Consider the following 26,262-nt stretch of genomic DNA (forward strand, 5'->3'; position numbering starts at 1 on the left):
GCGCCCCACCAGGCCGAGCTCCGTGCGGGCCCCGGGCCGCCTCCGGGCGCACCGCGCTTCACGCGCGCGCCGCCGAGCACACGCGGGGGCCCGGCGCGCGCCTGGGGGGCGCGCGCTCTCTCCGTCGCCGCCGAGCACACGCGGGGCCCGGCGCGCGCCTGGGGGGCCGCGCGTTCCGGCCGCCGCGCGCCCGGGAGAGCGAGCGTCGCGCGCGCACGCCCGACACAGAGCTTTACTATCTGGCTCCCCTCTCGCCTCCCTCCTCGCCCGGCATTCACACGGCTCTCCGACATCACCAGCATCCCCAGCCAAGGCTCTTTTTTTTTTTTTTCTTCCCCCCTCCTCTCCTCAGTACCTGCGGGCTGTGGGGCGGGAGGAGACGGAGGGGCGGGAGGAGAGCGGGGAGAGGGGAAGACAGGAGCCCCAGCCTCCCGAGGCGGCCGCGGGCGCCCGCGGAGTGAACCCGCCGCCCCGGCGCATCGGCCGCGCCGCCGCCTCTGCTCGGCGCGCTTCCTTGGCTTCCTGGCCGATTGCTTTGCTGGGGGGGCGCAGGTCTGGAAAAACAGCTCCAGTGGCTGTGAAGCCACTTCCTTTTTTTTTTTTTTTTTAAATTCCTTAGCGTCTGTCTTCGGGGGCTCTCCCCGCTCCCGCCGGCGCCTCGGTGGGAGGTTGGATTCACTTGGCTACGGCGTAGGCTCCGGGTTCCTGGGGGGCTTTTATTCCCCCAGCCCTCCCCTCTTTGATTCTCTCTCCCTCCACCCCCGATCCCCGCGTTCTTTTACTTCTCTTATGTGCGCGTTAAAAAAAAAAAAATCCATCCTGATTTTTTAAGCTTAGCCGGGGAAAGATGGGCTCCGGGGCTCGGGACCGAAGGGGCGTCTCTCCGTCACTGTTGCTGGGACGCGTGCCTGCGCTGCTGCCTTAGGCGCCCCGAGTGTTCCGAGAGGAAGGTAAGGACGGGGGTCCGGGGGTCACCTTCCCTCCGCCAGGGTCAGCCACCAGCTCCCCCCCCCCCCCCCGGGGTGGGGGAGTTGCGGAGGAAGGATCGGGAAAGGCAAGGCTGTTGCTGGCGGATGGAGGGGCTGCGAGCAGACCTGACGGTCTCCATTGACTTAAACGCCGCAGTTGAAAAGTTAGGCAAGTCTCGTTTTCCAGAGATGTGCTCCGTCAGGAGGGATAGGCTGAGAGACCTGGAACATCTGGCGGTTGTGTGTGATCGGGGTCATTTTGTGGGGGGAAATGTTAGGTTAAAAGGAAGTTAAGATAAGGGGAGGCCGTGGGTCTTCTATTGGGGGAGAAAGAAAAAAAAAAATCAGTGGAGTGATGGCGCCGTCTATGTTCGACTAAACTAAAGTGTCACCCAGAAAATCAGTTTTGAGGGGAGCTAAACTAAACGCCAGTTTGCCTCTCAGCAGGAGACAAATAAATAAATGGCATCCTTGAATCCTCGGTGGCCGGGTCCCTTACACACCCGCAACCCGGTTCTTTCTTTCTTAAAGAGAAAGATGTAATTGTTGGAAGTGGCCCTGCAGTCGGGGACTGGCGGGGGATGGGGGTGGTGGTGGGGGTGACAGAGTTCGGCGATCCCTTTGTGATTATGTAGAATAAAAGAAGACTCCGTACACGAAGGAGTATACCAGTGATCGAAATAAAGAGCGTTATATTGAGGGGGCTTTCTTGAGCAGGCTCGAAGAGTGAAATCAGAGCCTTTTATCCACTGTTTCTCATCCTTGATGAGCACAGCAATGCAGACATGCACTGTCAAATAGATGGAAGCAAAAGTACCGGGTTTCATTAGGAAAAGAAATACGACCTCTTTTTGAGTTAGTGATTATAAAATGAAGCCCCCTTTCATGGATGGAATTCCTAATTTAGACACTCACTGTCACATTGGCTCTCAACGCCTACACTCTATCCTGAAGAACACTGCGCAGACCTGCATTGCCTGCAAAGTGCTACAGCAGGGGGAAAAGGGGGGGATTATTTCTAGAATTTCCTATAACTTTCCCTATTTTTTAACCTTTACATCCTCTTTGGCTTTATTTTCTCAAGAAGAAAATGCATTATTCATTGAGCTGTATGTTTGAATCCGAGAACACTGTTTTGATAGTCCCAGCAATTCTGATGTTATTTTAAACTGCTGCTATATGGAGATTTAGAATTGGAGTTGTTTTTGCTTATATGAAGACATAGAATTGGAATCATGATCTGGGGATTGCAGATCTGTCTTCAGGGACTTCAAAACTGGATTTTGTGTGCATGCATTGGTGTGTGTTATGCAATGGGGAGGAAGAGGATTTTATCCTTTGGTTCAGAGAGGACCCAGGCAAAGACATGAAAACTCTTAACTATCTATATGTCTGTATGTCTGTCTCTGTTTACAGAACAGTGGAAGAGACTGCAGCCTAAAGACTTTTAAAATTAACTTGGCATCACTTTTCTCAGCTCAAAGGCTAAGCAAAAAAGCAGTGTCATTTATTCTAAGAAATAACTTCTTAAAGGTTAAAGCTGAAAAATATTCAAGTTACTTTTGGATAACAACTTACAGAGGTAAATATAACCAAGAATTACCGTATTATGTAAGACCAGGTTAAAAAAATAGAGGGGGAAAGGAAAAGAGCTTTGGAGCTGTTATTGGAGAGGTAGCAACAATTCAGTAATTGAAATCTGCTAGAAGAGACAATGCTAATTGTAAATGTTAAATTACAGTAGATAACTCTAGGTAAAATAGCCCTAATTAAAAAAAAAAAAAAAAGACTGAAACCAGTTCAGTTCCTGTGGTTCTGGGATTATTCACTAGTAACGCCTTTGGAAACAGATACTAATACAATGGTCTACTTTATGTATCCCAGGAGGCATGTCACATTGAAATGACTGCCTTAAATCGTGGTTCTCAATTATGATGTCCGAAAGCTAGTCTTCCTTCTGTATCTGCCCTTTCTCGGGTGATAGTTTACAAATTCTATTAATCTACATGAATGCCTGTAGTTTTGCATAGGAATTTCCCATCAGTTCACATAGTGGCCCCTGCAAAGACTAGTAGGAGCATTTGGGTGATGGTGTTTCAGCTGCAACAAATTATCATTTGTGCTTTTTAAATTGAGGCTATCATTTGTCATACGTGCTTTTCACATTTAAAAGAAAAGAAATAATATGACGACAGCTGTTCCTAGATTATCAGATTTTGTGTGATGTTGTTTACTGCAGGCAGAGAGCTGAGGGGGAGAAAAGGTTTGTCTAGGTTGCTTAAAAATATCTCAAATTAAAATTTAGGTTGTTATATTTAAAAAGCTGAGTTTTCCTCTTCTTTCACTAGAATCATAATGCACTTGAAGGAAATCTTGGTAGATAAGAGCATTCCTATTAGTAATCTATTGAATATTATTTTAAAATTGAATGTAGAGAATTTGGCCATTGCGAAGGGCCACGTGAGGGCGCTGTTCACACAGCAACAGATAGTTTTATGGCATAAAAAAATTACCTGCCCTTTTTAAAAAAGGCTTTTTTACTGAAATCTTGGAAACAGCTGGCTGTAATATTGGAAGGAGTTTCTTTTTATCAATGCGCATAGACTCCTACTTGCATTTTACTTTCATTGCCATTTTTACAGGCCAAATGACATAGGATGAAGGCTGTTCGTAACCTGCTGATTTATATATTTTCCACCTATCTCCTGGTTATGTTTGGATTTAATGCTGCCCAAGACTTCTGGTGTTCAACTTTGGTGAAGGGAGTCATTTATGGATCGTATTCTGTAAGTGAAATGTTTCCCAAAAACTTTACAAACTGCACTTGGACGCTGGAAAATCCAGATCCAACCAAATATAGCATTTACCTGAAATTTTCCAAAAAGGACCTTAGCTGCTCTAACTTTTCCCTCCTGGCTTATCAGTTTGATCATTTTTCCCATGAAAAAATCAAGGATCTTTTAAGAAAGAATCATTCTATAATGCAACTCTGCGAATCCAAGAATGCTTTCGTTTTTCTACAGTATGACAAAAATTTTATTCAAATACGTCGGGTCTTTCCAACCGATTTCCCAGGATTACAGAAAAAAGGGGAAGAAGATCAGAAATCTTTTTTTGAGTTTTTGGTGTTGAACAAGGTGAGCCCGAGCCAGTTTGGTTGCCATGTGTTATGCACTTGGTTGGAGAGCTGCTTAAAGTCAGAAAATGGGAGAACGGAGTCCTGCGGGATCATGTATACAAAGTGCACCTGCCCTCAGCACTTGGGAGAGTGGGGGCTCGACGACCAGGCGCTGGTTTTGTTAAATAACGTGGTGTTGCCCCTGAATGAGCAGACCGAGGGCTGCCTGACCCAAGAGCTGCAAACCACCCAGGTCTGCAATCTTACCAGGGAGGCCAAGCGACCGCCCAAAGAAGGTAAGGTCAGCCGAGAGGGGTGCCTGGGTGGGGGCGGGGGGCGACAGGGCGGAAATGTGCTGTGTCCCACGCCGGCTGGATCCTTGCCACATCCCTGGGTCACCTCTGGTTTGATTTGTGGTCCTCACTGGTCTCTCAAGCTAGTTTCACTTTTCAAGGTTTTAGACGGGTGGCAGGGTGGGGTGGTGCTCAGCAACCTGCCCTTAGATGCCAGTGGGAGTGTTCAGGGGAAAATAGGTGCAAAAATGTGGAGTCAGTTTGATATGGAGGTGGGTGGCTGGGGAGGTGATGCTTTATTGCTTTCTTAGGCTGCAGCCCCTGAGGGAGATGGAGACACTCAGAGACCTGGGAGTGGATCTGTAGGCTTCTTGCTGGGGCTTCAGCCCACTGTCTCATCTGTGGCCCCTTTCTGGGTTGGAACTTGGGGTGTAGCTGAGAGGTGACACAGATTCAATGGCATGTCGATGTGAACCAAATTACTCCCCTACATGGGATGGCAAGGGTGCCCCTCCCCCAGAGACCCATCATTGTGTTAAAGATGCTTTGCACAGTAAGTCCGACACTGGCTCTGTGGTCAACGGAAGCCCACTGGAAGTACCGACTGTAAGGTTACAAATGAACACAGGCAGGTCCTGCAAGACCTGGTACCCTGTTAGCATGACTTTTGGTTCTGTCTTCTTAGTCCCCTCTTGAGCTTGTCAGAGCCGAGCTAGATGGAAAGCCATGCAGCGGAAATGCAGAAGAAAAGGGGAAAGTACAGGAGTGATTTATAGCTTCACCCAGACTAGTGGGGAAGCTGCCCCAGGATCTGAGACTGTGGATTACGTTTAATAAGGCTGGAAAGCTGGCACATTTTGAGAAAACGGCCTTCCCCTTTGGAAGATTAGGGGATGCATTCTGTTCATTTGAGGGCACGGCTGGTATCTAGCCTCTCTTGCTCCCCAACCCTGTACCCAGAGTGCATGTTGAATTTTTATGCAGGAAATGTTTTCTGATTGCCACAAAGATCTCTGTCTGTGGAAAGGGACAGCTAAGCTCCAGTCCCTCCTTGCTCTCCTCCCCCAACAGAAGTTGTCTTTGTGGCCAACATAAAATTGACACGTTGTTGGGAGAATTTTAAGAGTAGCCAAGGTTTTGTAAGGGGGTGGGGGGCAGTGGGGAAAGAGAGAGAAAACGGCTTAACCAGCAAAAAGCCTTGACTTTTCTGCTGAAAGCCTTTTGGGGGATGGGAATTATGGAAGAGGCATGGCACCCGGGGCAAAGAAGCCTTAGAAAATAAATTCAGACTAATGGCGCTGGGAGAAGGGTGAAAAAACCTTTAAGATTTCTACAGGTCAGTGTTTCCCTAACAGCTGTGACTGAAGAAAGCAAAGTGGTTTTAAATTACAGGAGTTCTTTTCTCTAGTAAAAATCCCAGAGAAGCACTTGCAACTGCAGGGATGGTATTTAACACCATTTAAAACCGATTAGTGTCCCTTAGAATAAGAAGCTATAGTACATGAGGAAAGTGTGATGTTGTAAGCTGGCTAATAAGACAATTAACACCAGAATCCAGGTTTTGCTTGTCTGTTCTATTGCTGTTCTAAGAAAATGGAGAAAATTTGTATCTTCAGTGGTTAAAATTTTATCATCAAACTGACTGCTGATGACAGTGGAAAAAGAATCTTGGTATATATACAACCTTTTTTGTGTGTGTGTGTGTGTGAATGGGAGCAAGTGACAAAAACAAAGTTGTTGTGTTCTCATGGAGTATGATTTTTAGAGATTTTGCTAGTCATGATCATGAGGTGTGGGTTAGGAAAGGGCTGAGATTTATAGAAGTTGGACTAGATGGCCATTCGTTTCAGTAAATGACTAAGAGTGATTTTAGACATTAGATGTTTGAATCCTGGGGGAGGCTGTACGCTTCTTTTGGCTAATTAGCTGGTGAAATGAGAAAGAAATGCCTCCATAGAGAAATCAGTGATTGTTTTAAAATTGTTAACATGTTAATAGAGCTGAAGAGGAAAAGTTTATATAATAGGGGAAGAATATGTGCTGTATCAGTAAAATTGCACAGCCTATATCCTTTGTCTTCTAAATTTGTACTCTTGAATTGCTTAGGTGTTCTGAGTCAGAAAGGTAAGGATAAGTCCTGATGACATAATTGTGGCTGATGCATTTGTAAGTAATTCCTATAAAATATGTATATAGTACTCCTTACTTCATTCAAAGAAGACCTTTCAGGCCATGTTACATTGTAGGAAAGGAATGTGAAAATCTGCAGATGCTTAATTTAGTCAAATTATGCAAAAAGTACATTAAATCTTAGTCAATACAAATGATATCTAAAATCTTACTGTTTCGAATAAACTACCACATAATGATATTCACAGGGCTTGAGGGCTATATGTAATAATTACATACAGTGGTGCTACTCATATCTAATTTAATTCCAAAATGTCTTCATTTTATTTGGTAACATGTAATCTCAACTTCTAAAATGGGGTTTTAAAAGTCCCACTTGTATATTACTTTATGATTTCTATTCTCTGTGAAAAGAGAATAAGGGGAATATTTACAAGTTCATCCTCCATGGTTTTTGCCTCCCATTTTATTTGCTGTTATCAGTACTGACTCAGAAGCCTTGAGTAGAAGTATTTTCCAGTGTACTATGTCACAGAGGTGGCACAAATTTGACAGAATGGTCTTTATGCTCAGTAGATACAGTTTCAGAATTTTTAATGTAATGCTGCTAGTGATGGTAAAGATATGCTGAATACTGAATATTTTGTATCTGTCCATTGGAGTTATCATATTTAGTCAGTATTTGAGAAAACTATGGGCTCTCAGCAATGGAATGTCAGTTTTGAGATAGGATTTCTACTAAGATATTTGTTAACAAACATTCATGTACTTAAGAATTTCATAACCAGAAAACAGTAAGAAGACTATTACTGTTTGAAATGACAACACTGACAATTACAGGTGTTATCTTGAATATATTATAAAAGGAAATTGTTAAATGATGCTTCATTAAAGTGTGAAATTTTATTATATTTAAATATTTTCTTATTTAAGATCATATTTCACATATTTGAGGGTGCCATGTGATTATAGAAACTTAGCTGTCATTTCCTAATTTTTATGTTTAATTTTGAAAGTCTAGTAAATTGGCAAAATGGACTCTCTTGATAATAATGTCGTCTTATTTCAGGCAGTTATTAAATAACTTTTTATGTACAGTCTATATACCTGTTTTTAAAAGAAAACTAACATTGCTGTTTACCTGGCTTTCAGATGTGAGTAGGGGCAAGACTGGTATTTATTCATGAGGTCTTTAATATTTTTTATAGCTTTCTTTTACCACAGATGATCCTGGACTATATAGCTAAAGTATAAAAGATCACATATGATCTTATTTCTTACTACTTCACTTAAATAATTAAAACAGTTAAGAGAGAGAAATTGCATACCAGGGTGTCTAAATCATGTAATAAGCCTTAATGGAAGCTTTGTTTCCTACTTAACATCAATGGCGCTACTTATGTGCAGGGAGTTGGGATCCCTGTATAGATTCCAGGAAATCTGGACACACACACTTCCTTGTCTTTTCTTTCTGCCCCTGCTAATCCTTGATAATCATCCACCCAAAGGAAGTCTCACCATGTGCCTGTATAAAGTCTAGCCTGTATGTGTGTGTGTGTTTGAACTTGTAGGCACAAATCCAGAGCAATTTGTGTGTCTATTCATTTTCAGGTGTTTTCATTTCTTTCTACTTGTGGGGTTTTTTTGCCTCATCGCTCTTTTAGTCACTTTTCCCTTGCTTCTTTAGCCTCCTGGCTCTTACTTCCTTTGTGAATGCTGTGATCCCACACTGTATCAGGATGTACAGAGATCTCCTGAGTCAGTGGCATCTTGTCAGTTTGTCCTTCCCCTTGGCTGGACCCATAGCCCTTTGCACACACTGTACTTCTGTTCCAGCATCTATCATATGGCATTGAAATTTCCATTTATTTTTCTGTCTTCCTCTGCTAGTCTTGTGAGGTCTTCAAGTGTACAAACTTGGTCTTCCAGTTGTCTAGCACAGTCTAAACAGAGCTTCAATAAAGATTGGTTGAAATGAATGTTAAATGAGCTAAACAAAATAAAAAATTTAAGGACTATACCAATAAATTGAGGTTAATACCATTTATAACATTTCCAGTACAATTAAGGTGTTATTTAGCCAGCTCCTTATCTCAAAGTACTGTTTAATAACATTTTTAAAAGCACAAGAAGAATGGAGTCATTGAGAAATAGTGTTAGTTCCATATGCATTTATTATAATAGATTAGTGATAAATATAGCTTTCTATATACAGCTGTCTACAAAAACAGTAGTAAGAAAATTTGCCAATTTTTACCTGTTTTTTTAATTTTCTTCATTTCTATCTACGTTTTTTAGCAGTTCTTATCCAGAAATGACATTTTCCAAATCTTTTTTCCACAGTTTGAAGAGAAACATATGCAAAGTCTTTCCAAGAAAGAGGAATATTTGCATGTCGTTTAGAGCTTCTGTTACTTATTCCTGATTATGATCTATATGTATAGTAATAGTAGAATACTACTAAAATTTTAGGCCTGGCCAAGTAACAGGCCCTAATTTTTACTTTTGCCATTTTAGAATTTTGTCAAGCAATTTAGGGAGTGGCTCAGATATGTAGTATTAATGAAAACTCCATTATATGGCAACTTTTTTTGGAGGCAGTAAATTAAAAATATTAACAGAAAAATCTTGTGTACATATGTGTGTCATTCCGACTTCAGTGTTAGTTGCAGATAAACGTGCTACACATTAGTTTTCTTCAAAACCGAGATGGGAATTTCATTTACTTAGATTCCAACTTCATGTATTCCTATACTTCATTTCCTAATAGAAGTGATTTTCTTGTTAAACGAAATACTTTAATAAAATACAGGGTTCCTTAGAGTCAGTTTGATCTGTATTATCTACAAATTCAGATCAAGTCATCTGGCCCTTGGATCTGAAATCATAGTTTCTTAAAAAATCAACATTTGTTACTTTTTTGAAATACCATCAGCTGGGTTTGAATCCACACCTTCACCTGAGAACCTGTTCTGTATCCCCGCTTCCCTTCTTGGGTTGTTAGAAATGCTTATTCCCCAGGGTACCAGAGAACAGGATATGACATTATGTAGTTAAAAAAAAAAAAAAATTATCCCAAAAAACTAATGAAATTAATGGCTTGGAATATTTTAGTTCCTGTCAGCTCTGTGGAAACTTTTATCAATTCAATTAACTAATACAGATCAGAGAGGTATTCAATTTTTCTAAGTGTGTCAGTTCATTGAAATGAAAGGTGTGTTTTGGTATGAGATGCCCTTGGGTCCTGAGAGTGACTCAGCCACCTCGTAGCATCCTTGACAAGGGACAGTGCTTCACTGAGCTTGACTGTACTATAGTGAAGTGCTGAATTAGATGAGATTGCATATGGAAGACACTTGGTCTAATCCTCAAGTTTTGTTAGGCCCTCAATTCAGTTTTTGAAACCTCTATTTTATTCTTATCTTTTGTCTATAAATGATAGATGATTGATAATAACTAATCAAGTAGATTACCATATAATTATTTGAACTTGTTTAGGAATTTAGGGCATTTAACAAAGGGTCATTAGTTGACTGAATGTCTGTTTTGTATTATGTAAAGAAAAGGTCGCATCTGGATACCTTTGTGTTGATGGAGGCATGACTAATACATCAGATAGATCAAGCCAGTGAATGTGAGTCATCCCAGGGCTGGAAAGCTGTCCTCTGGATATCATTGCTGATCCTTTTTAAAGTCTGTAAAATCTAAATGTAAATCAAGGAGTTTCCAAGTGTTTTACTTTTTGCTGCATTATGCAAAGTTAAATTCATGTTTTGAGTTCTGTTTTGAAAAGTATTATCCTGAAACGATTAAATCTATATTAAATCATTTGGAAAGAAGTAGAACATTTTTGGAATTTTTTTCACTGAATTGTGTTTAGTTGTTATAGACTAATGAGCCCTCAGAGTCCTCCAAAGGCTTACATATTCAGATATTGAAAACAAATTTAAAAATTTGTTAGAACTCATTTGAAGATTCTAATGTTTTCTTAAAGTTGAATTACAGAATGCCAACTATAAGACTGCATAAAATGTTCTGTGTTCAATTAAATGCTAAATGATCTATTTTCAATTATCTTTCAACTGTCATTCAGGAATTTTGCTCATATGCAGAGAATGACCTAGCTAATACTTATTTATTAAAGGTTAATATATTTCTTCTTATTATTAATAAGATATTCTTAATAAAGTAATATGTTTCTAGTTTGCACAGAAAGTGCCATGAGTAACAAATGCATAGTAAATACATTAGTGTGGAGCTATATCTCTCAAAAATAATTCCCTGAATAGGAATCTTTTCTGAAATTGGACATGTTTGCTGATATGCATTTTCCCCTTATGACACATCCCTTATGCTTAGAGCGTGTTATAAAATATGAAGGCAAAATGGTTACTGCTTAGTTTCTCCCATATTAAGTGAAATAATTTATCTGCTAACCTAATCTTGGATATTATATTCTCAAATTACTTCTAGACAACAAGATTCTTTAAAGACTGAGAATTGTTTGGGAAAACAGAGCAAATATGTGCATGGAAAAGACATTGAAACACTGATGGAACCAGATTACAGTGTTGAGGATGCAATTTACATGCACTTAGATATAATCAAAAGCATTAAACCAATTGTGGACCTAACCAGAGTCTACCTTGGTGAATTACTTTTTAGCAATGAATGGGTTAAAAAGATAGAAATGGCACACAGAAATATTTGCTTTCCTGGGTCAATGGTATAGAGTATCTATTTCATGACATTTCTACTGGTGTTCTTCCGTTTAAAAATAATTTTTAAAGTTTTGATTAAAAATTTATTAAAAATATCTATACCACATATATAAAGATAATTTGTTCTCTAATAACTATTTTTAAAGAGAAAACTTCAACTATGTATCACTTTTAAGAAAAGAAAGATGTGGAGTGTTTTGTTAAACATTTTATAAATTAAAAGAATGTAAGGAAACCCGACATTGAGAAATTGCTTTCCAGTTCACAGAGGTCTGTGGCACAGATTATTCTACTTGAGCAGTAACTGTGTGAGGCACCTATTATTTGCTCCATCAACATGGGCCGATTATACCTTAAAGACCATGGCTTTCCTTTCTCATCATTTTACTATAGACTGGTCCAAATGAAAAACTACAGAATTTTAGAGCTATGAGTTTCTTTCTGTTTCTGGAACACCTGAATCACAAATTCTCAGATTCATAAGGGCCTCTCAGCATCATCTCATCCAAATCTTACCTGACTAAAAGAATTCCAATCTGCAGATGTATCACGGGAATATTATTTCAACTGAACATAAGTGTTCTTGGAGTTTATATTTAATGCCATTTCTATAATGTAAAAGAGACACGGTCATTTAGGATGGTTGGATAGATCTAATTATTAAAAAAAAAAAATTACCTGGTATCCAGCCAGAACAATAATCAGAGTATATTGCTCTACTACTGAATATAGACTCGTCTTTACAAATCAGAACTTTCATTCATTAGGTTTTTTTTTTTTCTATGTGGTATATATTATTTAAACAAATGTGATGTAAGTTTCAAAAATCTATTGATTTTTCAGTCTAAGCACATTAAGTTTAAAGAGCAGTGTGTTTGAAGTGCAGAGCCTGTCTAGATTTAGAAAGATGATTTACCAAGGTCTATTTTGGATTTTCGTTTTATTATCATTCTCTAGGCAATCTGTGCTTTAAAGAAAATAACATGTTCTATTTTTTAGTTACCCCATTGCACATTGAGAAATGCTATTACAGGGGGAAACAGACCAGAACCCACTCCTGTTTTGAAGGTCACAGCCCCTGTGGGTGGGCTTCCCTGGATTCTCTGGAAACCCCTCTCTTCTCTCACTCTTGAGGCCCATGCCCTGATTCTTACCCTAGGACTGTACTCTGTCTCCCAGATTTCTCCAAGCTTTATCCATGCCTTACTCTCTTCTCACATTACTTTACTACAAGACATCGTCTGTTTCTTATTGGGACATTTACTGGTACAGGAGTATGTGATTTTGTTAACTCATTACGTTGAGCTTGGTCTGAAATCGTTCCTTTTAATGTGCTAACAGTCTTATGTAATAATTAGCCATTTGCAGAGTTGCAGGTTGGCTAACCCTACTAATTGAAAGGATTGAGCTAGGCTTCCCTGGTGGCTCAGATGGGAAAGAATCCACCTGCAATGCAGGAGACCCAGGATTGTCACTGGTTCCAGAAGATCCCCTGCAGAGGGGAATGGCAACCCCCTCCAGTATTCTTCCCTGGAGAATTCCATGGACAGGGGAGCCTTGAAGGGCTACAATCCATGCAGTCGCAAAGAGTTGGGCACGAGTGAGCAACTTTCACTTCTCTTGAAAGAGTTGAGCTAATCAAAGTAAAAACCAATTGGCCATTTTTTAAGAAGCTCAATTGACATGGTTTATTTTACACTTGATCCTAACTCAGGATCAGTATATGTTCATCTTCATAACTACATTGAGTTTAGGAACTCTTCCAATAGTCTTTCTATATGTACATGTTGACTTGTTGACTACTTAGCCTGTTTTAAAATCATGTAACATGTACATTCATATACAATTTTTCAGTGATGATGTGACCACAGAACATTTGAACTGGCCTGGGTATTCGAGGAAAGTTTTGTGAGTTGGTAATTTCAAGGCTCACATATAAAATGTAAAAAGCCCTGGCAGGTTAATATTTAGTTTTCATTTTATATCATTATAATAGTGGAAATATAAAATGAAAAAACAATTTCGGTTGCTAATGTAAGTATCCTTTTGCCTGTTGATTTCATTATACATCTCAAGTACATGTGTCCAACTCTTGATGATTCCATAGACTACAGCCCACCAGGCTCCTCTGTCCATGGAATTTTCCAGGCAAGAATACTGTAGTGGGTTGACATTTCCTACTCCAAGCAAAGACAAAAAAAAAAAAAAAAAACAAGACTAATATAGAACTTTATTTTTTTTCTTTCATTTCATTGCAAAAAGAAACCAAGGCAGCTAAGTTTACCCTTATAATTTCATTAAGAAAATTACAGTTTTAACTCTTTCTGTGTTTAGGTTGCCTTTCACGTCACAGAAGAGTCTTGAGAAGGAAAAAGGAAAATAACTTCCAAAGAAACAAACGGACTAACCTTTATTTTTTTCTGACCTTCTGTTGATATACAGCTCTGATTTTTCTGAGTAGGTGATACATAACAAATATTTATTCTACAGTGAATGCTTTTGGAAGTATTTTTTTCTAATGTTGGCTCCTCATACTAATTGTAATGTGGAAAAGAGGGCACCTTGAGAAGATAGAAATCTGTTTACTTTATATAATCTTTCCACATAAATCTGGCAAATTTTCAACGATCTGCTTCTGTATCTGGGCTGAGAGATTTCAGTTTATTTTGGCTTCCCAGAGAGGTCAGCTTCCTTTACAGAAATGTCAGCTTGTGGTCGGCTCTCTTTGGCTGGCCTTGGTTTTTGTAACTTAGAGGGCAAACTATGTATATTTTTAAAGTGGTGCCTGAGATATTAACCAAATGCAGCCTTTTCAATCGGCTTTACTTCCAACTACAATGAAGTAAATGGCCATGAAGCATGGTTGCTGGTTCCATTTGTACCACTGAGAGCATTTTAATTGCCTTCCTTAGCTTGTGATATATTAACAGTCTGTTCTCTTAAAAATGTATGGCTTCCCTTTGTCTAGTGGTTTTCCTGGAATTTTCTTATGACCATACTTTGGTGTCCAGTTGGTGATAAAGGGCATAAGTGAATTCTAGGCAGTAATAAATATTACATAAACTTGCCACTGGTCTCTGCATCCCGAGGGGAGAGAAACCACAGTGATATGGCTGACTAGAAGTTAATCCATTAAGTAGCAAGAACTGATTAATGCAAAAGAAGTAAGTATGTATAGGATATGAATTAATACAGCTTTTTTCCCCCTTAGCAATGGAAATTTTTTTCCAAATAAAAAGTCAATATATGAAAAAGTTTATTAAAAATAGGACTTCTTTGGTGAAGTGAGCAGGAAGCCCAGAGCTTGCCTTATCCACCTCCAGAGGTGAACCACCCCCTGTGTGTTTCACACCCCGTCCCCTACTGCCTGTCCTGTGAACACTTTCCTTGGGATCTCTCTTTCCTTGGGGTCAGTTTGTCCTGGGGCTGCATGTCGTGTTTCAGGACTAGTACCTGAATTGTCCATCTTTCTGTCTCATCATCTGGATTCTGAGCCTCTTCGCCTGAAGTTTCCGAACCTGCAAATTCGCTTATTGCAATCATACCTCTTGCTCATAGACTGGAGTTTACCCAGATAAATACGAATATTGTATTAGGATCCTTTTGGATCTTTATCTGATGAATAATTAGAAGCCCTCGTGTTAAATCGTTATAAATGTACTGTTTTTGGGTGTTACTCATTCTGATTCTCTTCCTGATTGTTTAGTTATTCCCCAAACTGTTCAGCTGCAGACTGTCAAACATCTTGAAGTAAACTAAAGTTATCAGGGCATAAAATTTTTTTGGAGGTCCTTTGTTCACCATGTTAGCATCTGTTCTATGGACATGAGTGGACACTGGAGTGTTATTAATGCTCTTCCAGTAGTGTCAGCCTTCCCTCTCTCTGGGCATGGGTCGTGACTGATTTCTGGACCAGCTGTGCCTGGATGGGATCATGTGACTGGTTCTGGCCAATGGGTGGTAAGCAGAAGTGTTACTGCTTGCTTCTGAGTTGGGTTATTTCATTGCTGGAGTAAGATCACCAGAGTGGTCTCTTTGCCTCTGGCAGGGGTACCTGTGCCAGAGAGAAGGGCCTCCCCAGGCAGCTTCTGTCCTTAAACATGTGAGCTGAGACGAGCCCCTTTCTGTGGCCTGAAGGCTGAGCCAGGAAGTTCTTTTTCTGTTTCGAGACACTGGGTATTCAGATTTGTCTTTGTTACTACAGCCTAACCTAGCATATTCTGGCTGATAACAAAATGTCCAGTTACGTAGGATTGGGGGACAGTGGCGTTAACTGATGGTTTTAAAAGGTGACGGGGCACACTGGTGACCTGTTGTGTAATTCAGGTGTGAAGATGTGGTGGCCAGACAGGTCTGTGATATTTTGTGGGGAGGATCTTGCCCACCTGAATATTCTACAGTGTACTCTGGTGTAGCTGAATTTCAATTTATTGTTAACGACACTCTGGACCTCATTTTAAGTATTAATTTATCAATATTTAATTGTCCTAGCCTAATTAAAAGAGTAAATTAATACAGGCATTGTATGTTTAGGCTTCCCTGGCGGCTCAGACGGTACAGTGTCTGCATACAATGCGGGAGACCAGGGTTCAGTCCCTGGGTCGGGAACATCTCCTGGAGAAGGAAATGGCAACCCATTGCAGTGCTCTTGCCTGGAAAATCCCATGGATGGAGGAGCCTGGTAGGCTACAGTCCATGGGGTCACAAAGAATCAGACACGACTGAGCGACTTCACTCACTGTTGTACGTTTAGATAACAAGAGACCATTCTTTTGACATACACTCAAAAGCTACTGGATTTTTATATATGTTCAAACTCACCCAGGTTAGCGAGGGTTCGTGGTCTTTTGCTGAGTCATGATTGTCAAAGAACTGAGTAGCAGACATTCCTTGTGGTCTGGTGGTTCTTACTGACAGGTGAAAACTTGGCCCGTTACCTGCCCTTCACCCTCCCTTCTTTATCTTCATTCCTCCTTCCCCCCTTCCTCTTTTTCTCCTTGGGTACTTCTTTTCCTTCCAGATACATAGGCCATGATATATATGTGTTCACCCAGATCTTGTACTGCAACAATTTGCACAGAATCTGTTATCAATATACATGTAGGTGTTTGTGGTAAACAAATATTTCTATGGGCGTTCAAGGGGAGCTTATAAACACTTAGTAAGCACTGCCTCATTAATCTTAACAATTTTCTTGTGAGGTTAATTATGTAGCGGTAATTAACCTCCCCTGTGAGTAGGTGGGCTTTTGCCATGTTGAGAAGTGTTTTTCCCTTCCAGGAGAGGTGGGAGGGAGCACTGGGCTGCTGTGAACTTTAAACGTGCCTCAGAATGCTACTTCGCAGGAGTGAATGTTGGTAGTACTCGGGAAAATCTTACTATACTGGCCTGAGCCTTGCATTATTTCCCTGACTCTCCTGTCCTCAAGTTTTCATTATAATATGCTCGTTACTTAGACACATTCCAAGACTCCGATGGGGGTATACAGAATACTAAGCAGCTGAGAAGTTTAAAAAAATTGAACACAAATATATTCTTTTTTCCATTTTATATTGTGTTCTGAAGAAAATTTAGGTATGCAGTGAATTATCAATTTTTTTCCCTTTCCCTGTATTTTATATCTGATCTTTGGGACACATACACATACATAGTCACTTATGTATGATCTGTGGCATTAAACACTCACAGGTATTATATGCAATGTGATTTGAAAAGATGAACATTTTTTCAATAGCTTGAGGATATATTCCCTGCTAAACTGTATTTACTAACTAAATATTTACTAGATATAAATCTAACTAGTCTCACTATTGAGAAGATCACAGGAATGGCAAAGAATAAAGATGCCTTTTGCAAGGTAAGCTTTAACATTTAAGTTGATATTTTGAAAATTCACTTGGAGCCTTTTTAATAAATACATTCAGATCAGTATTCTGTGGATCTTCTTAATTATCAGAAATTAATTTTTTTTTTTACTTAGGATTTAAGAGTAAAAATCGTTTGCCAAGCAGGTTTCTAAAAGTTGAAAACAAATGTCAATTCATAAACGTGTACACTTTTCCATTTCTGGGAAATTCACATGTATCATGTCATAACAAATTAACACTTTCAAATTCTCTTGAATCATTGATTATTTTCTTCCTTTGGAACTTGTTCCATATTAGATCCCACACATCTGATGGCCATTAATTTAGATATTTCCTTATAGAGCTTAATATAAAATGAAAATTGCTTCAAGTCAACATTTCATAGTGATTTAAGAGTCAGACTTCCTGGGTTCAAATCTCATTTTCTCAACTTCTAATGGAGAATATTACATATTTCTCTAAACCTCAGTTTCTTTGAGAGATTGAGGTAATTAACATAAAAAATTAACATGATTCCTGGACTGTTTAATAGAGGCTCAATACATATGAACTTCCATTAATTGGATGGTTTTGGAACCCTTTAGAAACCCTGCATAAGCTTTTTCTTTAGTGCAACAAATAAAACTTTGATTTGTAATAAAAAGTAATTCATTTAATTGACCTCCAAGAAACTAAAATGCCTTCTGGGTCATTCAGTCTGGAAAAACGCACTGTATCTTTAACCTTTCTTCCCTCTGAATCTTCACGTTCCTGAGAAAAGTAGTCTGAGTTAAGCTGCCATATCTCTTCTTCTTTCTTCCTCATTTCAGAAATGAATCACTCTGTTCCCCACATCATTTTCCTCTTAAAACAGACTAGCCAGTGATATTCACAGATTGTTTGACAAATGGTTATTGCCCCCAGATGATTTTCTCTCAAAGGCCCGGGTCCACTCTAAATCAGAATCAGAAAGCGTTATGGACTGTATTTTGTCTGCCTAAGCAGCTTCAACTTCTGGGTATTTTCCTGAAAATATTTTTGTATCTTGGGTGAGTCCTTTCCTCATAACATTATGGTCTAAATGAATTCCCATTTTTTTGGTTAAGTCAAGTTAAAATCTGTATTCTGATTTCTTTCTCACGACTGGCATGCATGTTAAAAATGAAGCAAGCTGTAATTACCTCCTGGCCTGCATTGAATCCCTTTTTTCTTCTGAGCAGAGTCAGATCTCCTAGAAAAATATCTTGCTTGCTGCCTGCTTCTTAACATTTATTCTAAGGCTTACTGTAAGAAAATATCAATAAAATATAAATTCATACTATATTTTTCAAAAGATCATATCTTTTTACTTTCAGTTTTCTGAAACTTTTACTTCTGCCTTTATAAACAACAGAATTAGCAATGTGGCATTAGATACTAATATTTTTAACACTCTAGAATCCTTTGTATTTAGAAGAGCACTTAGAAGACTGAATAACTGCCTTTTGGATGAGATTTGCCATAACTTGAGGCAAGTCAGTCTGAGCTCCAGTTTACTCAGTTATAGAAAATAAAATTGGTTGAGTGAAACTCATAGGATTCTGTGGCAAGTAAAACTGTACCATATATGAAAGCCATTAAGAAAATGAACAGTGGCATCCAAAAATGTTATTGTTATTTATGGTATTAACTTGTAGATTTGATTAAATTCATTAGTTCATTGGCATATGTGCATATGAAATAACGGCCCTGTCCTGCAATAATAAATATCATAGATGGTTGGGTGGATTGTTGGACTTATTTGCAGATGAGACTGATTTGTCCTTGGGAAAACCCTGTTCCCTTGGCTCTTCTTTTTCTTTTCGATGTCAGTGGAAGCAGTGACAATTTGAGCTGCACGTTCAAACCTTTTAGTTTGATTCCCAGCCCTGCCTTCTGCCAGCTTGGTGACCTTTGGCAATTTGCTTCATATATGTAAATCACATTTTCTGTATCTGTGAAAGAGAGATCATCTCTATGCCATTTCTTTTTAAAAAATGTATTCTGTACCAAAAAAAAAAAAAAAAAAAAAACCCCACTGTTAAGATAAATGCATGAAAAATGCAGAAGTGGTCAGTTTCTCTTAATGCTGGTTTTTAGGTAATCAAGCTTTAAGTTTTCAGCTGCCCATTGTAAGTTTGAGTTCAATTGTGTTCAGGTCTGGCTTTCCTGTTCTGTAGATGAAGGTCAGAAGTACACTGAATCACTTCATAATAAGCTTTCCACTCCATGTTGGTCAAAGAAATAGTCTGAAAATAAACACATCCTTTCTTCCCTTTTGTGTCAAGAGTTAGCATTGGAGGAGAATGAGTAGATGAATGCTTGCCCAAAACCTTATGCCCAGTGCCAAAAATACTGTGGGAGAAATTGGAGTTTTACAGAACTGCTTATTTTCTCAAGGGGAGAAGGCTACGTGTAAATAAGCAAAGATTTCTATGCCATACAAGTAATTGAAATTAAATGTATTAATCTTTGAGGAATACAAATTAGGTAAATTTTGCATCAAGGTGGATTTTGAAACAGAGTAAAATATGGAAAGAAACATGCGGAGAGAGCTTCATAATTTCTTGAAGTATTTTTGTATCCGTCCTGAAAAGACGGCAGTTTGGAATCTGTTTTCTCTAGGTCACAGCTGGGAATATTTCCAAGGTCAAATGTGATCTGGTAGCCAGACATGCAATTGTTCTGATGGCATCAAATTTACTAGGTAAAATGCCGACTTACAATAATTTATCAACTTGTAAAGAGTTTGGGCAAACCTAATACTTGGTAAACAGTTTTTAAAAACATTCAGTTTTGTGCTTTTGAACAAGTATAGCAAACTGAATCAGTAAAACTATATTCAGATTTTTTAAATGAACCTTAATACAGGTTTAACAAAGTATTTATTTTGACTCAGAGTTTCCTACACCAGGCATAGCACAACCTAACCACTAAATGTAAATTTTTCAGTTAGCCTGACTTCAGTAGGGGGTGTATACTTTAGAAATCCATTAATAGAAAGGTACCGTGCATAATGGATATTTTGAAGAGAATCCAAATGGAACAAAATAGTCCACCAAGCTTATATAATTTTTAACTTTGTTTTTTGTAAATTTTTTAATCTATTTGTGTGTTTATTTTCTAATTATAGTAGTAATGAATACTGTGTGTCCAGTATAATTTTAGATCTCAACTCTTTCAAGGTTCTAAGACTCCTGTGAGATGTGTATTGTTATTACTGCCTCCAGTTTCCAGATGAGGTGTCTGGGACACAGCAGGGCTGACTGAGTGACCTGCCAGGATCACACTGAGAAGGGCAATAGCTGAAATAATCCCTCTTTTAATCCTTACAATATACCTTCACTCTGTGCAGACGAATACAGTCTGACATTTTGAATAATTGCAAAGGTGCTTGACTCTTAGAATCCTTGAATTATAGGATGTTTTTAAAGAGTATAACATTTTATTTTAATTCCTCCAAAGTCCATTTCCTCCTGTGTTTGGGTAGCCTCTGATCTGCTAATGCTGCTAGCCCTCAGACTTTCCCAAGCTGTTGCCTGTGTCAGAGACTCCCTAGTAAAGGAGCTTTCTTCTCCAACCGAGTCCATTATTCACAGAACCCTTCAATCTCAACTCTCTCAGGAAACCTCAAGTGATGAAAATAGGAGTATTGATTTTGTCTTGCTCTGAGACATCCAATGCTTATGAAATCCTTTCTACTCATAAATATACAACTCTGAATGTTTATATTTGCAATCATCGACTCAGTGAACATGAGGTTGAGCGAACTCCAGGGAATAGTAAAGGCTTCCCCACAGGGAAGCCTGGTGGGCTGCAGTCCTTGGAGTTGCAGAGAGTCAGACACGATGAGGGACTGAGCAACAATAAAAATGTTCATTTAGATTTACGTATAATCTGTTTTAATAGTTTTCTATAAAATATGAATTTCTTAGGTTTCAAGTGTATGGTTGGTAAAAACTACAGCTTAATTACCTTGAACTTTACTTAGTACCATATTAACACAATGAGGTGCTTAATCTTTTCTGTAATTATGATCATAGAAGATCAAAATAAAATTAGAATGACAATTATCTTTTTTTGTATAATTTAATGATTTTAAGTTGGGAAGATGTCATTTATATTAGACAAAAATAGGTTATAGTTAGATTAAACGTCTCTAATACTAGAAAATACAGAATATTTATAAAAAAGAAACAAAGGTGAAAAGTTCAATTCCTTGCTCAGAGAATATTTGATCTTTGTCTTTAAATTAATTTTGATATGTTCTTTTGAAATTCTCAACTTTCATATGCTTGGGCATTGAAAATGAATACTATCCTACTAGGAAAAAGAATAAATCCTGATCCAGTCTGACTAAAATCATCCTCTGTGGAATTTTCTTAGCTGTGATAATATTCAAATACTGAAAATCAAGCTGATGCTAACTTTTCCTTCTGAATGGTAGTGATTCAGTGTCTTGGGGATTTAAGAGTTTCTTGAGAGGAAGTAATCAAAATAAAATTATTTTTCTTCTTAAAAAGAACAGCTATTCCATTTATTCTAAAAAGAGGAATTCACAGAGTTTATGTAGGTAAATGTCAGTCACAAAACAAAAAGGAAAAGATAACTGCAAAATAATTCTCTGAAAAGTTCAGACACATCAGAAGATTTAAGGTTGATTTCCATTTTCTTTTCATTTACCTTTTACCATTTATATTTCCCTGAGTTTCTTTCACACTTGTATGTGCTAGGAAAACATATTCCCCCATAACTTTTTATTCTGTGTTTCTTATTGAATTTTATAATATTATAGTCTTATTACAATATTAATATATCTTAAATCTTGTCAGCTCCAATACTAATTATTTTTATACTACATTATTTCAAAAAATATATTTAAATTACTTCTGAATTCTTATATCATGCAAATTTTGTAGCAGGACTTTAGGTGCATAATTAAAAATATTCTGCTGCTGCTGCTGCTAAGTCGCTTCAGTCATGTCCAACTCTGTGCGACCCCATAGACGGCAGCCCACCAGGCTCCAATGTCCCTGGGATTCTCCAGGCAAGAACACTGGAGTGGGTTGCCATTTCCTTCTCCATTGTATGAAAGTGAAAAGTGAAAGTGAAGTCGTTCAGTCATGTCTGACTCTTAGCGACCTCATGGACTGCAGCCCACCAGGCTCCTCCGTCCATGGGATTTTCCAGGCAAGGGTACTGGAGTGGGTGCCATTGCCTTCTCTGCAGCATTTGGATAATTTAGCAGATTAAGAAAAAGGATTTAGAAAAACATTTCAGGGCAATTTGCTTGTTTTGAGCATCTGGTTAACAGCTGGAGTAATGAGAGTTAACGCAGCAGTGACCGTCTTTTACACTGATCTCCCATGCACTCACAAACACTAGGAAGTATTAAGTACTATTAATTCCTGCTTCCTTTTGCTATAGGGATTTGCTAAAAAAAAAGGGAAAAGATCCTTGGAGTTTTCCTTCCCTAAAACAATTTTTCAAAAATAAGATTATATGTAGTTTTTATATCATAGTTCACAAGTACGTAATTATTGACATATATATAGTATCTCAAGGTGGTCTGCTGAGTTGAATTATCTTATGTGCAAAATATCTGTTTTGAAACTTTACTTTCTAAGAAGTGTCTCTAGGTAAGGTTCCACATGTATTGAAAAGGGTAAACAGGTACTTACTGCATATATCATGTTCTTGGCCTCGAAATCAGAGCCATGCAATAGAAGTAGGGAGTACACTTAGTATATCACAGATGAGAAGAGTATTTAAGATTTTGCCACTGTTGAGAAGAAGCAAACACTGTAGGAGGTCAGAAAGGAAGGAGCAACATGGCCTTTGGGGATTTTCCTGGCGATGCAGTGGTTGAGATTGTCTTTCCACTTACGGGGGCACAGGTTCAGTCCCTGGATGGGGAGCTTGGGTCCTGCATGCCTGGAATGGAGTGGGTTGCCATTTCCTTCTCCAGGGGATCTTCCTGACTCAGGGATCGAACCCAGGTCTCCTGCATTGCAGGCAGAGTCTTTACTGTCTGAGCCACCAGGGAAGCCCCAAGGCAAAGATGAATCAAAACCAAAAAACAAAAAAATGGTGAAGACTCTATGATCAGTCTGAGAGATTTAAAATGGCATGAGGTGATACATTTTTCAAATAAAGTACCAGAGGGAAAGAAAAGGCTTGACTTTTGATGGTTGTGGCCCTGGGACAGGTTCATAATTTTCAAAGGGGACCTGGTTCAAGTTCAATCACAGTATGGTTCAAAAATGATGAGTCTGTGGTTTTGGCAGATAATTAAATTGGCCTTGTTCTGTGAAAAAGCAATTAGACTTTTATATTGTAGCTCAGTCACTTAATAGCTATGGTATTTACCACATAAATCAAGTAATCAGTTAATCTAAGAAGCTTAGAACGGTTCTTTGCATGTAATTTCTGCTTAATAATTTTGGTGAAAACAGTAAATAATTGGAGAAAGTACTCTAAGTTAATTTTCACAAGAATAATTTATTTCATATTATCAAAATTGGCAATAACTTAGAGAGCCAAGGTCAAGTCTAGAGTCTAGGGCAAGATCAGTGAAAGTCTTCAAGGGTTGCAAGGTGGTGAGAGGTAAAAAATGATGCTAAGGCATAGGTAAAAATAATTTTTGGTGAGGATTTTGAAGTTGTTATCATGGGACATTCATTACAGAAATTATGTTTTTTCCCAAAGCATTTTAAAATCTAATGTTTAAAATCAAAATGGTGCTATGCAAGGCGAAAAGAACTGAGAATAGTCAAAATATATTTCTTTTGTCATTTTTTTAATTTGTTTTTTAATTGGTGGAAAATTACTTTAAAATGCTGCGTGGGTTTCTGCTGTACAACAGTTGGGCAGAAGACCTTAACAGACAGTTCTCCGAAGAAAATATTCAGATGGCCAATAAACACATGAAAAGATAACATCACTAATTATTAGAGAAATGCAAATCAAAATTTCAGTATTTCTTAAACACTATGTTTTAAGGGTCACTGAATTAAGTTAAAGGTTTTATTCTTGTGACACTATATAGAAATTGCAAAAGTACTGTTCAAATAATGTTAGTATGTAAAATCCATTCATTATAGAAAGTTTATCCTACAATGTGTCATATATAAAAATATCATTTTTAGTCTTGTTAAAAGTATATTATGCATAAACATTAATTTTATTACAAGGGAATCATGAAAATAGTGCTTGTTGCCTTTCTTTATTAGCACTTTTTCATAAAGTAAAAAAATCACTATTTTAGATCTACTAGTCACTTTAAGGGGAAAAATGTAAAGAGAAAAAAGTTAACACCTGGGATTCTAAGAATTGGTGTTATTTATATCATGAAAGAAGATGTTACAAGTTTTTTCCCACATATGATATAATCCTGTTTGTCAAACAAGAAATTTTTATTTTGATCATTTTATCAGTTTTCAACAAGTTATTCAAAATAATAAAAAACTAAAATGGATAAGAGAAAATTTAAACAATTTATATTTTCTTTTAACTTACCTCTGTTATTCCAATTTTTCAGAGCTTCATAAATATGAAGTATACTACTTAGATTCTAGGAAATAATTTTAATGATGTTTTTTAATACAATATAGTTTGTATTCATTACATAATTTATACCTAGAACTCTACCATTTCCCCATCAGTTTTGTGTTTTGAAACTCTGTTGAAAGTAGTTCTTGATTTTGGAATCACAATTTTTTTATTTTTAGAAATTAAAAACTTGATTTATCAAAAATTTGCACAGTAAATTATGCATACACGTATATCACATTTTCATATTTGAAGAAATCTTTATATTTTCGGAGTTTTCAATTTGAGGTTGGTAGAATTAAATTATCCAGCCAAACCTATGCAGCTACTCTTATGCTCCTTAAATTGCCTACGTTTGCTAAAATCTGCCATTAATATCTGTATGTGCTCTGCCTGAGAGTTATTTTTGAAAGACACATTTTGCCTTTAAAGAAGATAGGATTTAGTGTTGCCTGCTTGAAATGTTTTCCTTCTTTCTTTGGAAGTTGTTAAAGGCTTTTGAATAGAAATAATTTTAAAATAGAAATTTCCAGCTATCAATGAGTGCATTGCCTTGATTTCAACCAGAATTAAATATAAAGAGCTGAACTGAGTCCTTGGCCTTCTGCTGTGCCTTCTTCATTTAGAAACTTCAGTATTAAGTGAAAGCCAGATGATTCAAGTGTTGCATTTTAGCATAGCACAGATTGTGATCTTTAGAGTTACATTATCTATATATTACAAGTAATCCAACTAAAACATCTGCACTGTGGCAGTTTCTTTGAAATTCAATTTTCACTAAAAGCATGAGAGTCAATAGGAAAATCACCCTGTCAGCAGAATTTGAACATAGAAGTTCCATTCATGGGATAAAAGGATTATTTGTAAATGGAGCAAAATATGCTGAGTGATATTTGTCATTTTGTTAATGATCAGGGTTCTCATTTGCCCTAATTTATTTTAATTCCCTTAGTGTGTTCTACATTTGAAAAAAAGAATAATCTTAATTACATTTTTTATATTTTACAATATCATCAGTTCATAAAGCTGATGGACCATCATTCTCAAAACTGTATTTATTTGAGCAGTATGAAAATATGTAAGATGTGTTTGGTGTTCAGAATAATATATCTTGTCCTCTTAGTGTTTTCATGTTGCTGCTGCTGCTGCTGCTGAGTCGCTTCAGTCGTGTCCGACTCTGTGAGACCCCATAGACGGCAGCCAACCAGGCTCCCCCGTCCCTGGGATTCTCCAGGCAACAACACTGGAATGAGAAAGTTGAGGCCCAGTGGTTCTGTGTGATAATTAATGTCGGACTCATTGGGCAGAACGCTGGTCTGCACCAGGGCAGTCCGTCTTCACCACTCCACACTTCACTGCCCCCAGATACTTGCTGAAAAGTTTCCTAGGAGGAGGACTAGTGATTGATTTTGGGGGTGGAGAGATTGTGGTTGCAAGCGAGTTATTGGAGCAGCATCAGAATTCACAGTCTTAGTAATTTTATTTTTAATGATTTTATTTAATCCTTAATAATTTTATTTAATTCCTTTTCAATGGTTGGTTGAGGGTCTGTCTTTCATTTTTTTGTGTTCAGATGCCTAGTGTGTGGATCAGATGAGATCATTTAAATCATTGGAT

General features: G+C 38.0%; 1 protein-coding gene across 4 annotated transcripts in view; it reads left to right on the forward strand.

Annotated features, from left to right (window-relative positions):
* Positions 1-423: 423 nt before the first annotated feature.
* Positions 424-26,262, forward strand: part of ADGRB3 (adhesion G protein-coupled receptor B3) — an 894,978-nt gene continuing 869,139 nt past the window's right edge. For 2 of the 4 annotated variants that reach the window (XM_070795668.1, XM_070795671.1), the window contains exons 1-3: positions 425-950; positions 2,385-2,550; positions 3,611-4,382. In XM_070795668.1, coding sequence (XP_070651769.1) covers positions 3,626-4,382 — 757 coding nt within the window. In that variant the 5' untranslated portion in view covers positions 425-950; positions 2,385-2,550; positions 3,611-3,625. Of the gene's footprint in view, positions 951-2,384; positions 2,551-3,610; positions 4,383-26,262 lie in introns of all 4 variants that reach the window. The other 2 variants (XM_070795670.1, XM_070795669.1) reach the window with 2 other exon arrangements.

The sequence above is a fragment of the Bos indicus genome, chromosome 9, assembly GCF_029378745.1.
Source record: "Bos indicus isolate NIAB-ARS_2022 breed Sahiwal x Tharparkar chromosome 9, NIAB-ARS_B.indTharparkar_mat_pri_1.0, whole genome shotgun sequence".
In the NCBI taxonomy this organism is placed as follows: domain Eukaryota; kingdom Metazoa; phylum Chordata; class Mammalia; order Artiodactyla; family Bovidae; genus Bos; species Bos indicus.